This window comes from Stegastes partitus, unplaced genomic scaffold, assembly GCF_000690725.1.
Source record: "Stegastes partitus isolate 25-593 unplaced genomic scaffold, Stegastes_partitus-1.0.2 Scaffold11, whole genome shotgun sequence".
Taxonomy (NCBI): domain Eukaryota; kingdom Metazoa; phylum Chordata; class Actinopteri; family Pomacentridae; genus Stegastes; species Stegastes partitus.
The window spans coordinates 1,439,578-1,451,312 of record NW_007577742.1 but is presented as its reverse complement, the minus strand read 5'-3'; the positions used below and the strand labels follow the sequence as shown (position 1 = coordinate 1,451,312).

The window sequence follows — 11,735 nt, the reverse complement described above, 5'->3', positions numbered from 1 at the left end:
ATCTTTGCATAAGTATTTTATCATAACATGGTTGAAACCCTAAAAAGGACAGCGGTAGGATATCTTGGCCAAACCTACAATAAATGGATGACCGGCTTTACCTGTGTGATGTGTAAAGTCTGCACCTGTTTCAAATAAATGTAGCTGAGTAAAAGGTACATCTTTGTACTAAATTGCAGACGTAGACTATAAGACAACATAAAATGTAAATAGGCTACTCAAACAACAGGGAGCTTAAAAGCACAGTATTTGATATGCACTCATTTAATATGTAGGCTATTCACAACACCTGATATGTACACTACATTGAAATACACTGGCAGCTTTAAAAAGACATTAGAGCAGAACTCCCAGAAATACAGTTAACTCCCCAGACAACTAGTATATATTGGTTATATAGTCTAAATGTGCATTGACTGTATGGAGAACATATAGCCATATAGAGAACAAATGCATACAGTAAACATATATAAATGTGAATAGACTCCTTATAAAGATAATTAATCATATGAGTTGTCATTGATTGTCATTGTCACATTTTTCATTTCAGCAGTATGCGCAAAATTTGATGACATTAGAGAGACTTTTAAAGCTGAACTGCAAGCTCTACAGGATTTGGGACATTTGGTAGCCACGTGAACGGTGGGTAATGTAGGCCAAAGGTGAGCTATGACACACATGATGAACTATCTAATATGTGTTTTGTAAACTTAAAAATTAAACAGAACTGCGTTTTGTATAGAACATATGATGTGTATCCGAGATGACACAGACTTTAGTTTTCTTTCTTTTTTTTTTTTAAACCGAACTTCGCGCAGACTTCAGTAATTTTTGTTTAATCGCAGTGTCTGACGTCACCCTCATTTGTTTATCAGTGGTCACGTGACACCGTCAAACCCGGAAGCTGCGGCAGCTCGGCTCGTGCCTCCTCTGTGCTTTGGAAGTGAAATGAAAACAAGCAGAAGGGACACTTGAGATGTCATCGAGGCAACGTTTTCAGGAATAAATCAGTTGAACCGATGTGCCGGGAGTCGCTGCTCTCTGGCTCTGCTGTTCAGTGGACTATGCGGCACCACAGCTACAAAATCTGTGTTTTCCTCTTGGGTTTGTACTTTTGTGGATGTTTCTCTTATGTGTCCGCCTGCAAAGACGAGCCAGAGACTCCAGACTGGAGAATGACTCTGAAAACTATCCGTAATGGAATACACAAGATTGACACGTACCTGAACGCAGCACTGGACCTGTTTGGGGGCGATGACGGACTGTGTCATTACAGATGCAGTGATGGTAAATCAGATTAACGCCTTCTTCAAAATCAGCTATTGATGTGTTTAAAAACATTAGTAGAGGCTGTGTTTCATTTAGGAGAGCCACCCATGGAATCAGACATGCTGACTTACTGTCACAGCTGAATGTTAATTATTCATACCTACGTTTTTCCTCATGAAACAACTGTGAATAATTAGTGACCAACTTAATGACTTTTGAGTTTATAGAACAGCTGGGAGCTACAAAATCCTCCTATATATATATATCGCCCCTTGAGTGTCACAGTAAGCCAGTAAGTCGTCTGTATTGATGTGGTTATCTCTGACAACAAGATAATAGACTGTGTAGGAACAAGAAGCCTCTTCACCTTTGCTCCTGTCTCACAGGGTACAAGCCGGTGCCTCGTCCCGGGTACAAGCAGCCACCACCCAACGGATGTGGCTCCCCGCTGTTTGGATTTCAGGTAATCTGTCTGCGTTTGGGGTGTTGAATGCCTCTTGTGTTCCTGTCACAATACACAAAGTGCATGCACGCAGCATACCAAAGTGCATTGTGTTCTTGTACAACACTTTTACTTTATACTGCAAGGCACAATTTGGGTAAAAACAATGAAACCCAGCTGATAAATTGGCTTGAATAAGAAGTGTAACTGAGCTTTCATTTTCAGTTTGATATAGGTATCCCATCCATGACCAGATGTTGTAACCAACACGACCGCTGCTATGACACCTGTGGCCGTGAGAAACACGACTGCGACGACCAGTTTCAGGATTGTCTGGAGACTATCTGCAGGAATGTACAACGGACTCTAGGATTGGCTCAGAGTGTCCAAGGTAAGAGGCTGATGCAGGACAGATGGGGTTGCATCGTGTACCTGACTCAGGTGACAGCCTGTAGTTGGTTGCCACTATTGGAAGTAAATTTGTATGAATGGGTTATACTATCATGAATCGTCAGGGACATTCTGCTTAACCATCTCTGATTTGTGTGAAACTTTTCTATCATCAAGTATGTACATTTAAAATTGTATCTGTGAAATTAAAGAATGATATGTCAAGTATTTTTTTAAATTGTCTTTCGACCTACTTTCAACGGGTTTTCTGCATAGTGAAATTTGAGGTTATGTTTGGATGAAAATATCTTAGGAACTCTCAAAAATAAATGCCTGAATGTTTTACTGATATACACTTGAAACCAGAAGTTTACATATACTGTATGAAAAAAAAGACACATAACGTTTTTTCTCACTGTCTGACATTAAATCAGACTAAACTTTTTCCGTTTTAGGTCAGTTATATTACCAAAATTATTTCTATTTGCTAAACGCCAGAATAATGAGAGAGATATTTTTTTATTACTTTCTTCAAAGTCAGAAGTTTACATACATTTCCTCAGTATTTGGTAGCTTTGCCTTTAAACTGTATGACAAATGTTTTGGGTATCCTTCCACAAGCTTCTCACAATAGTTTGATAGGATTCTGGCCCATTCCTCCTGACAGAACTGGTGTAACTGAAGCAGGTTTGTTGCCCAGCTTGCTCCACACACCTTTTCAGCTCTGCCAACAAATATTCTACAGGATTGAGATCAGGGCTTTGTGATGGCCACTCCAAGACATTGACTTTGATGTCCTGAAGCCATATTGTAAGTAATTTGGCAGTATGCTTAGGAAGACCCATTTGCACCCAAGCTTTAACTTCCTGGCTGATGTCTTACGATGTTGCTTCAATATTTCCACATAATGTTCTTTCCTCATGATGCCATCTATGTTGTGAAGTGCACCAGTCCCTCCTGCAGCAAAACACCCCCACAACATGATGCTGCCACCCCCATACTACACAGTTGGGATGGTGTTCTCAGGCTTGCAAGCTTCCCCCTTTTTCCTCCAAATGTAACAATAGTAATTATGACCAAACACTTCAATTTTAGTTTCATCAGACCACAGGACATGTCTCCAAAAATTAGGGTCTTTGTCCGTGTGTGCATTTGCGAACTGGCTGATTTGTTTAGCTTTTTCCATGTTGTCACTGAAGGAAGCAGCGTGTTTGAGGTGTGCCTTAAAATACATCCACAGGTGTACCTCCAGTTAATTCAAATGTTGTCAATTATCGTATTGAAAGCTTCCAAAGCCACGACATCATCATCTGGGCTTTCTCAAACAGTTCCAAGACATAGTAATCTTAGTGTATGTTAACTTCTGACTTTGAAGAAAGCAGTAAAACAATTCTTTACATTTTCTTTTCTCTCATTATTTTGGCATTTAGAAAATAGAAATAATTTTGGTAATCCTAGCTGACCTAAAACAGGAAAACTTTAGTTTGATTTAATGTTGGACATTGAGAAAATAAAGTTTTTTACACAGTGTATGTAAGCTTCTGGTTTCAACTGTATCTCATTATGCCTTTGATTCAGAATTCATATACTTACTAGTAGAGATGCCTAAAAGTAAACTCTTAAGCCCTTACTATAAATATACATGAACTCGCACTTTGACTTTCTGCACAGTCCTGCTTGTGACATTAGGCTTGAAGGCCAAGTGTATTCCCAATATTTAGCTTTTCTGCTTAAGTCTCTTTCTTATCTAACTGAAAAACATTAACTTGTTTTGTCCTGCACCGTAGCTTGTTGAAGAAGTGACCCAGCTCACATTCACTGTGTATAAGTGCTGTCCTAGCACTTTTTTAGATGAATAATTGGCACTCACCTGCAGCTCTTTAGGTTGCTTCTATGTACCTGCAAATATAGTTGGTTCTCCTGTACTATTAACAACACATTGTTTCCCCATGACATTGAGATTACAGCAGAAGTTTTACAATGTGTAACAACAACAGCAGACATGGATAACTAAATGTGATTTTAGTTGGACTTTAAAGATTACTGCTTTCCATTTAACTGAGGTAGTTCCAGAATCCTGGTACTAAAAACAAATCTGTTTTTCTTGTGATTTAAAAACCTTTCAGCATTGCAGTAGGAAATCCATTTAACTGCTTCAATTTCTGGTGCAGTCTGGCTGACTTTTGCTGTTGCGGCTTACTGGGAAACTTGAACAGAACAGAGCCATTGTTAATGTTATTTTGCAGTAAATGTCTGTTCCCTTGCTATTAAGACCCAAAGGCCTACATGCTGTACTCTCTATACTGTTGTCTCTCCTCCTCCTGCTGCTTAGAATGAGGAAGATCTGAACTCAGTCAGCAGGCATGCACAGTTGGGTGTATAAAGCTTGCATAATTCAAATTAGTGTTGTTTATTAATTATAGTCAGCAGCACCTTAAGTGCTCCTCAAAAAAGAAATCTAATTAAAATTTGTTGAGAATTCTTACCTTGTCAACATTCATTAAAATTTTTGACTTACATCTTAAGAAATAAACATTCAATTTTGCCGTAGTTCAATTATAATGTTGAAAGTTAAAGATTTCATTGTTATGCATACATGTGTAGATAGGTGAGTTAGAGAGCACATTGTTGTAGTACACAGTAGATCCAGCAGAGGGAAACATAAAGCTGTATTTTAAATCTCAAGCTTTGTCTGGAATGTCTCAGTTCAGAAGCCAAAAAACATTTACACTGCCTCACCCTACAATTTTCATTAATGATAGGGGGAGCAACTAATAAAAAAAGGACATAAGTTGAATTTTTGTGAAAAAAAGCAACATTGCACATGAGAGCATCTGTTTATTTTCCTTCCATAAATCATATTCAGTAAACTTAGTGTCACTCCATATTTTTTCTCTGGTCATCACGGAGCTGGTCCCAAATTTTGAGAATCAGCCTTTTGAAATGTTGGCAATGTAGATACTGTAATCTGTGTGTTGTGAGTCATAACACATAAAATTGGCAATTATTCGTTAATGTAGACTCATCACCACAACATCAATCTCATTTTGTCAGATACAAATTGGATTTGTATATCTTTATTGTTGTGGTCTGGAATATGGTTTTGAAAATGTGCCATATTATATTTAGAGAGTTTAACCTCACCTGTCTTGCTGTCTGGATCTCAATGCTGCTGTGACGAAGAATGTTGCTGTGATCCCTTTTTTGTTGTGTTCCCTAAAACAAAAGTAAAATGGATTTTAACCTTTGACTAAATCTGTGTTTGACCAGCGCTCTATGCTGCATTTAAATGCACACAGTTTATTTAAATGTTTATGATTCACTCACAATAACCTGGCATCCACCTCCCCTGTGTTGTGTGTTTGCTCATGTTGTTTCTTGTCTTCTTTCCATCTCGACAGCATGTGAGTCAGCAGTGACTCTGCTTTTTGACGCTGTTATGCACTTGGGATGTAAGCCGTATCTGGACAGCCAGCGAGACTCCTGTGTGTGTCAGTATGAGATGAAGCGGGAACTGTAACATCGGCGCAGGAACCAGCCTGTGGATACGACTCAACCTGAAACTCAACACTAACTGAAGATTGCCAGCAACAAACTTTCCTTTCAGATTTGTAGATTTTCTCAGGGATAGAGCTTCTTGAGCTGGCACTAGTCCGCGTCCTTTGTCCTTTTTATTGGAGTTTTAAAATAACACTGTTTGTACAAGCTAAATGTGAAAGCGGACAAATAATATATTTCTTGTGTAATTAATTATTTATATTTTATTTAATGTGATTTTTCTTTAATGGACTGGAAATTAGGTTTTCAGTGCTTCCTTGATTCATACATGCCTGGGAAGGACCCAGTCTTTTAACCAACACTATATGCTATGGGTCTGTTAAATCTTAATAATTTCCTAAGAAATTTCCAGTTAAAAAAGGCTGGCTCTGTTCAGCTGGTACATGTTTAATTGAGTTATTCTAATTAAATGCTTAACTAGAACAGCTGGAAGTTTTTATTTAGTACACAGCAGGTCAGCATTGTTGATTTTTGCACAGCCAAGCATCCAATGTATCGCATATCAGGAATAATAGTTGCAGCAATAAATTATTGATTCAATGAATATTTACTTGATTGTAAATGGAGCTAATTTTTTCCCCCCAAGAGTCACAGTTCTTTCTCCCATTTTCCTAATAGGAACATGTGATAAATAAGTCAATAGTGTTTGTGTCTGCAACATAGAGCATTGTAGTTCTCCTTTTATAAAATGTGTAAAATACCACATGGAGCACAATGCACTAGTAAACACAACTGATGCACATGTGTAGAAAACGTTTGATAACTTGTCATTACCAATAAAGACATGCTTTTATTGACATTTTATTTTTTGTGTCACTTGTCATTGGAGTATCTTTGCGCTACATTAAAAATGTAATTTTTTATATTTATATGATGTTGATATTGTGAGATAAGGCCGCTAAAATCCTGCTGAATGGCTATTTATCTGTCCTAACCTTCGCCTGTATCATCTTTAATCTCTGTCTTATTGTTCGCGATATGTTTAATCTTCGTACTTAAATGTGGAAAGATTCGCTGATCCAATGTGGCAAACACGGAAGTCCTGACGATTGATCTTTGAGTGACAGGTGTGAGAACCAATGGGCTTGTCTGCTTGCTAGTGTGCGCCAATGGCATGAGGGAGGGGCGGAGCTACAACCTGATTCATGAGTGATACTTTGACGAAGCAAATTCGTGTGGAAGTCGGAGAAAAGACGAGCTGTGAACATGTCCAACAAGGCAGGAGACTTGACTGGAGGTAACAACTTTCAATCTACGCTTTGAACTCAGAACAGATATACAAACGTTGGTCTTCTTGGTATCATTTAAAATCTGAAAAATAAATGCTACTGTGTGTAGTTTTCGCTGTAAGTTGGGCTGAGTGTCATCAGTGAAGCTGTGTTTACTGTGTTCTTACACAAGCGCTGCTTTCCTGTGATTTGTTCTTCACTTTACTCACTTACAAAGTTAATACAACGAGTAAGGCAGCTTTTAAATGTTAATAAACCCTTTTTTTTTAGAAGTCAGGACCTCATTGCTGTTTTTCCCATTTTATTTTTCCCAGGAAGTGTTGCTAAGGACAGCAGACCAGCCACAGACAGGGCGGGTGAGTATGCAAACTGACCTAAATACTACTTTAAAAGCTTCTTGACAAACTTTAAACAGGAGAGAAGATTTGATCCTAACAAAGCAAAAGTAAAACAAACAAAAGTTGTTAAGTTTTATTGCCAGCGAGCACAAAGTACAGTCAATTTATACAAGGTAAGATTAAACATCAACTTAAACTGCCCTGATTATTAGTTATCATGTGAACAGGATGGTAGTTCACCATATTCCTTTCGTTTCTTTGTCATACAGAAAGTGATCAAGTTGCTTGATAAGTGGAGTGAAAACTGAGGATGGAGTAACTCAGTTAGCTCTGACATCGCTACTCATGAAAAACAGTTCTTTAATAAATCCTATTCTCAGTAAGATTTGTCGTGTCAGCTGTGGTCGTATAAAAAAGATATTTGCAGTTTTCTTTTATCCTACTTTATAGGTGTCTAGGCTAAATATTTATCACACTTATCAACCTCTGGCCTCTAAAAGGATGATAAGGTTGAATCAACACAACTCTACAGAAACTGAAACAAAAAACCTGAGCTTCATGACCTTCATAAAAGTCAACTTTAATACAAGACTGTTGCATTAGACTGCATTAGTTTCAGGTGACTGAACGGAATAACCTGTCGAGTGAGTGTTAAAAGAAATTTATTTAAGAAATCAGGAAAAACAAGCACACAGAGGTGTTTGTACTGATTACGCCTTTTTTTTTTTTTTTTTCAAAAGTCACATAAAACCGTCCTAACTGTCAAACTCTCCCAAGCTGTTGCCTTTTCACACAGTCTAACCTACATATCTGTAGGTTGGAGAGCAGAGGTGTCACTTTTGGCCTCTGTTCTTTTAGCAGCCTTTGCCATCTTTCTCCACCTGTCAGGCAGCTATTGAGGGCCATTAGGACTCTAAGCTGGTGGAACAATGGCTGCTTGACCCCATACCAGCAGCGGTGGAGCAATTCATGCACCTGTAGTTGTACTTTTTGACAGCAGCCTGAAAAGCTCCTCCTGTGTATTTTTTTTGCAACAACACTATTGTTGCTATATATATATATTTTAAAAAAAGCTGTAAAGCAAGACTTGTCAAAACATTGTTGTTTTGTAATTGTTGCATGTGTTTTTCATGTATGTGTTACTTTTTATAGCATGCACGGAGAACCTAACGGAGACGGATGCCTTCGTCACAAGGTAAATTGTTTATTTATGTGGGTATCAGCTGGAAATTCGCACTTCCTTCCAGTCCAGTACACGTTTGGTGTCGTCTACATTCACGTGTTCCTTTTCATTTTGAAACAGCTCATTAGCTTTGGATCCTGCAGAGGAGTACAGGATGGGCAACAAACGGCGAGGCCTCGCACTCATCTTTAACCAGGAGCGCTTCTTCTGGCGCCTGGGGTTGAACGATAGACACGGAACCAACGCTGATCGTTACAACTTAGAGAAAAGGTATTATTCCCAGCCAGCTGCTGGAAGCGCAAAACAGTGTGCTTAGGAACATGCCTGCACTTGTTCAGCAGCTGGAAGTCTGTCCTGTGGTAACATTTGTAATATTTCCAGTCCATTGCCCCCTTTTGTGCTTGTATGTTATTACACGCTCAACTGATTTTCAATTTTCATTTAGACTGGAGGAGCTAAACTTTGAGGTGAAGACTTATGAGAACTACAAGCAGGTGGAAGTCCTAGATAAAATCTATGAAGGTAAGCATGTATATGATCACCTGTCGCATTGAAATGACTGTTGCTCTCCAATTCCTAGTTTTCCTGTTGATGCAAAGAAAACATTCTGACATCCAATATGGGGTTTGAACATTGACTCTGTCAGTCGTAAGTCTAACAAATACCTGTCGCCCCACCAGCTGCAGAGGAAGACCACTCGGATGCCGACTGCTTTTTGCTTGTTTTCCTGAGCCACGGCGAGGATGATCATGTGTACGCCTACGATGGCAAGATTAGCATCCAGGATATCACGTCCTTGTTCAAAGGAGACAAGTGCAAGAGTCTTGTTGGAAAGCCAAAGATTTTTATAGTACAGGTACATGCAAACAAAAAACAAAATATTACCTGTTTTAATCTTTGAAGTGAAAAGCAATAGTTTTTGAAAATGCAGTCAAAGTTAAAGTAGCCCTGTCCGTCTTTAGGCATGCCGCGGGGACAAGCACGATGATGCAGTGACCGCCTGTGATGCTGTGGACAGTGACTTGAAGACAAACAACGTGGTGGTGGATGCTAGTGCAGTTCACACCCTCCCTGCCGGGGCTGATTTTATCATGTGCTATTCTGTGGCTGAAGGTGAGTCATGTGGGATGCTTCAGGGTGGTTAGTTTGGGCTGGCGTGAAAGCTGTCCGTTTAAGTTGGATGTGGACCAAAAAAACAGTGCCAAGACCATTTGAAAAGGAAGCGTTCAGTCCACCAACTGGGCTGTTGTACAGCTTGTTTGGGGTGAAAAGCAAGTGTTCCAGCCACAATATTTTAATTATGAGTTTTTAGAATAATTTCAAAAGTTAAACTGCCAATAAATGGGATTTAATCTATCCACTTGGGACCCTAGTCAACGTTATATATGTTTATATGTTTATATGTGTATAACTTGTAAACATGTTTACTTCTCTTGGTCTGCTTTTAAACATGAACTGATTTAAAATTCAGCAGTGGATCTTTTTGCTGTGGTCTGGACCAAATGCACTGAACTTCTTTTAGAGACTATATTATTGATCTTTTGTAAAACACTGGTACAAAGCATTATAATAAGCCTGTGTATTTTATAATGTCCTTTTCTCACGAAGCATCCATATTGACTTTTTTGTTTGTTTTTTGTTTTGTTTGCTAAGGTTACTATTCCCACCGGGAGACCATAAATGGCTCCTGGTATGTCCAGGATCTCTGCGAGTTGCTGCGAAAGTTTGGGGATTCCCTTGAATTCACAGAATTACTCACGCTGGTCAACAGAAAAGTGTCAATGAGGAGCGTTATGAACTCCACTGACCGGAAATCCATTGGGAAGAAGCAAGTGCCTTGCTTTGCTTCAATGCTCACCAAGAAGCTCTACTTCCGACCAAAAAAATAACAATGTAAGACCTCAGTTACCTAATGAGCTGGTTTTATATAAAAGCCTAAGAAATAGGGGCTTTAGAAATGAGATTTGAAACAAGAAAAACATTGCAGATTTTCATCTAATCATTATCAGATTTCTGCTCATGGACATTATTATTTTCATATACATTGAAAAATTAGCTAACGAGTAGCCTTGATATTTCTAGTGATAAAATGGATATGAAATAACAGGAACAACCTCTGTTTACATCTGGAGAACATATAGGAGTATTTGTGGTCATGGGCAGTCACTTTATTCCTGCCATCAGAATGCAATCCAGTACAACAACCCCCGCAGGACTTCAAATTAAATTATGTGTTGGAAACATCTACCTGTATGCTGTTTTACACTGTGCATATTTATTGACTGCAACTGTGGCTGTCTTCCAGTCAACTAAACCAATCATGGCATGAGATACGGCAGGATCTGAGTGTCTGACCACCTATTTCCAAATACCAGTGTTTACCCAAACTGTTGGGTGTCAGTTTGGCTCAAAAAACAGGCACTATCTTTGTTAAGATAATAGTGTTTATTGTCTTTTGGCAATTGTCACAAGGGTCAAAAGTACAGTAATTCTGAAACTGAAAGTTATGACATCGTTGTCCTGGACTGTATTCTGTTGCAAGGTGTTCCTGTTATTTTGTCCAATCCCTGTAGATCAGTAGACATTTTGCACTTTCAGGAAATTGCTTTAAAACTGCTGGATTATTATGGACCACATTCCATTTTGGCTACTTTGTAATCAAGTTTTAATTACTGTGGTAGCACAGAAATGTTGCCTTATCGAACATGCTAACAAAAAATATTTCTATCAAGTCAAGAAAAGTAGGACTTGACATTTCTGGTGGCCTTGCACAGAGAAGCCTTCCACTGACAAAAACATTGTCTCTGAGGAAGCTGGAAATGTCAGGGAAGTTTGTTTTTCTTGGCTGTTAAGTCAGTTGCGGGTACGTCTATGAGCCAGACAAATATTTTAGGCGACAGAACCGCGTGGCAACCAGGACACAGTACTGTAAATGATTTTTGTTCACATCAGGGTTGAATTGTTCCACATTGTCAGCACCAATGATCAGTAATCTCTCAACAGATCATTCAAGCGCTACATAAACACGTTTGTCTTCAAGCTCGCTCTTTAAAAAAAAAAAGGGAATTCATGTTTGTGCTGTTCTTTGTGTCACAGCAGTTTTCAGTACATTTAATAATGCGCATTTGCACCCAAAATGACAACCAACACTTGTGTAAAGTACCTCAGGGAGGAGGGTGTGTTTTTTTATAGAGGCTGTACTGTTGACTGAAAACACTTCCAGCTGTATAACATGATACGTGTCAGGAAAAATGAAGCTACCAGCATACACACTGATCCTGTATTTTTGTTTTATTAAACTGTAATTGTTTGAATGGCAAAAAAAG

The 11,735-nt window shown here is 38.7% G+C and overlaps 2 protein-coding genes across 2 annotated transcripts; both read left to right on the top strand.

The window, feature by feature from the left end:
* Positions 1–914: 914 nt before the first annotated feature.
* pla2g12a (phospholipase A2, group XIIA) lies at positions 915–6,463 on the top strand. Its single transcript, XM_008287359.1, has 4 exons — positions 915–1,287; positions 1,656–1,732; positions 1,937–2,102; positions 5,503–6,463. Exons 1-4 carry the CDS (start codon positions 1,020–1,022, stop codon positions 5,619–5,621), a joined length of 630 nt encoding a protein of 209 aa, XP_008285581.1. The 5' UTR covers positions 915–1,019; the 3' UTR covers positions 5,622–6,463.
* Positions 6,464–6,823: 360 nt separating this feature from the next.
* On the top strand, positions 6,824–11,734 carry LOC103361303 (caspase-6). The gene is made up of 8 exons (XM_008287350.1): positions 6,824–6,896; positions 7,203–7,244; positions 8,379–8,421; positions 8,530–8,679; positions 8,855–8,931; positions 9,090–9,265; positions 9,372–9,522; positions 10,063–11,734. The coding sequence occupies exons 1-8, from the start codon at positions 6,866–6,868 to the stop codon at positions 10,296–10,298; spliced, it is 906 nt and encodes a 301-aa protein (XP_008285572.1). The 5' UTR covers positions 6,824–6,865; the 3' UTR covers positions 10,299–11,734.
* Position 11,735: the final 1 nt, after the last annotated feature.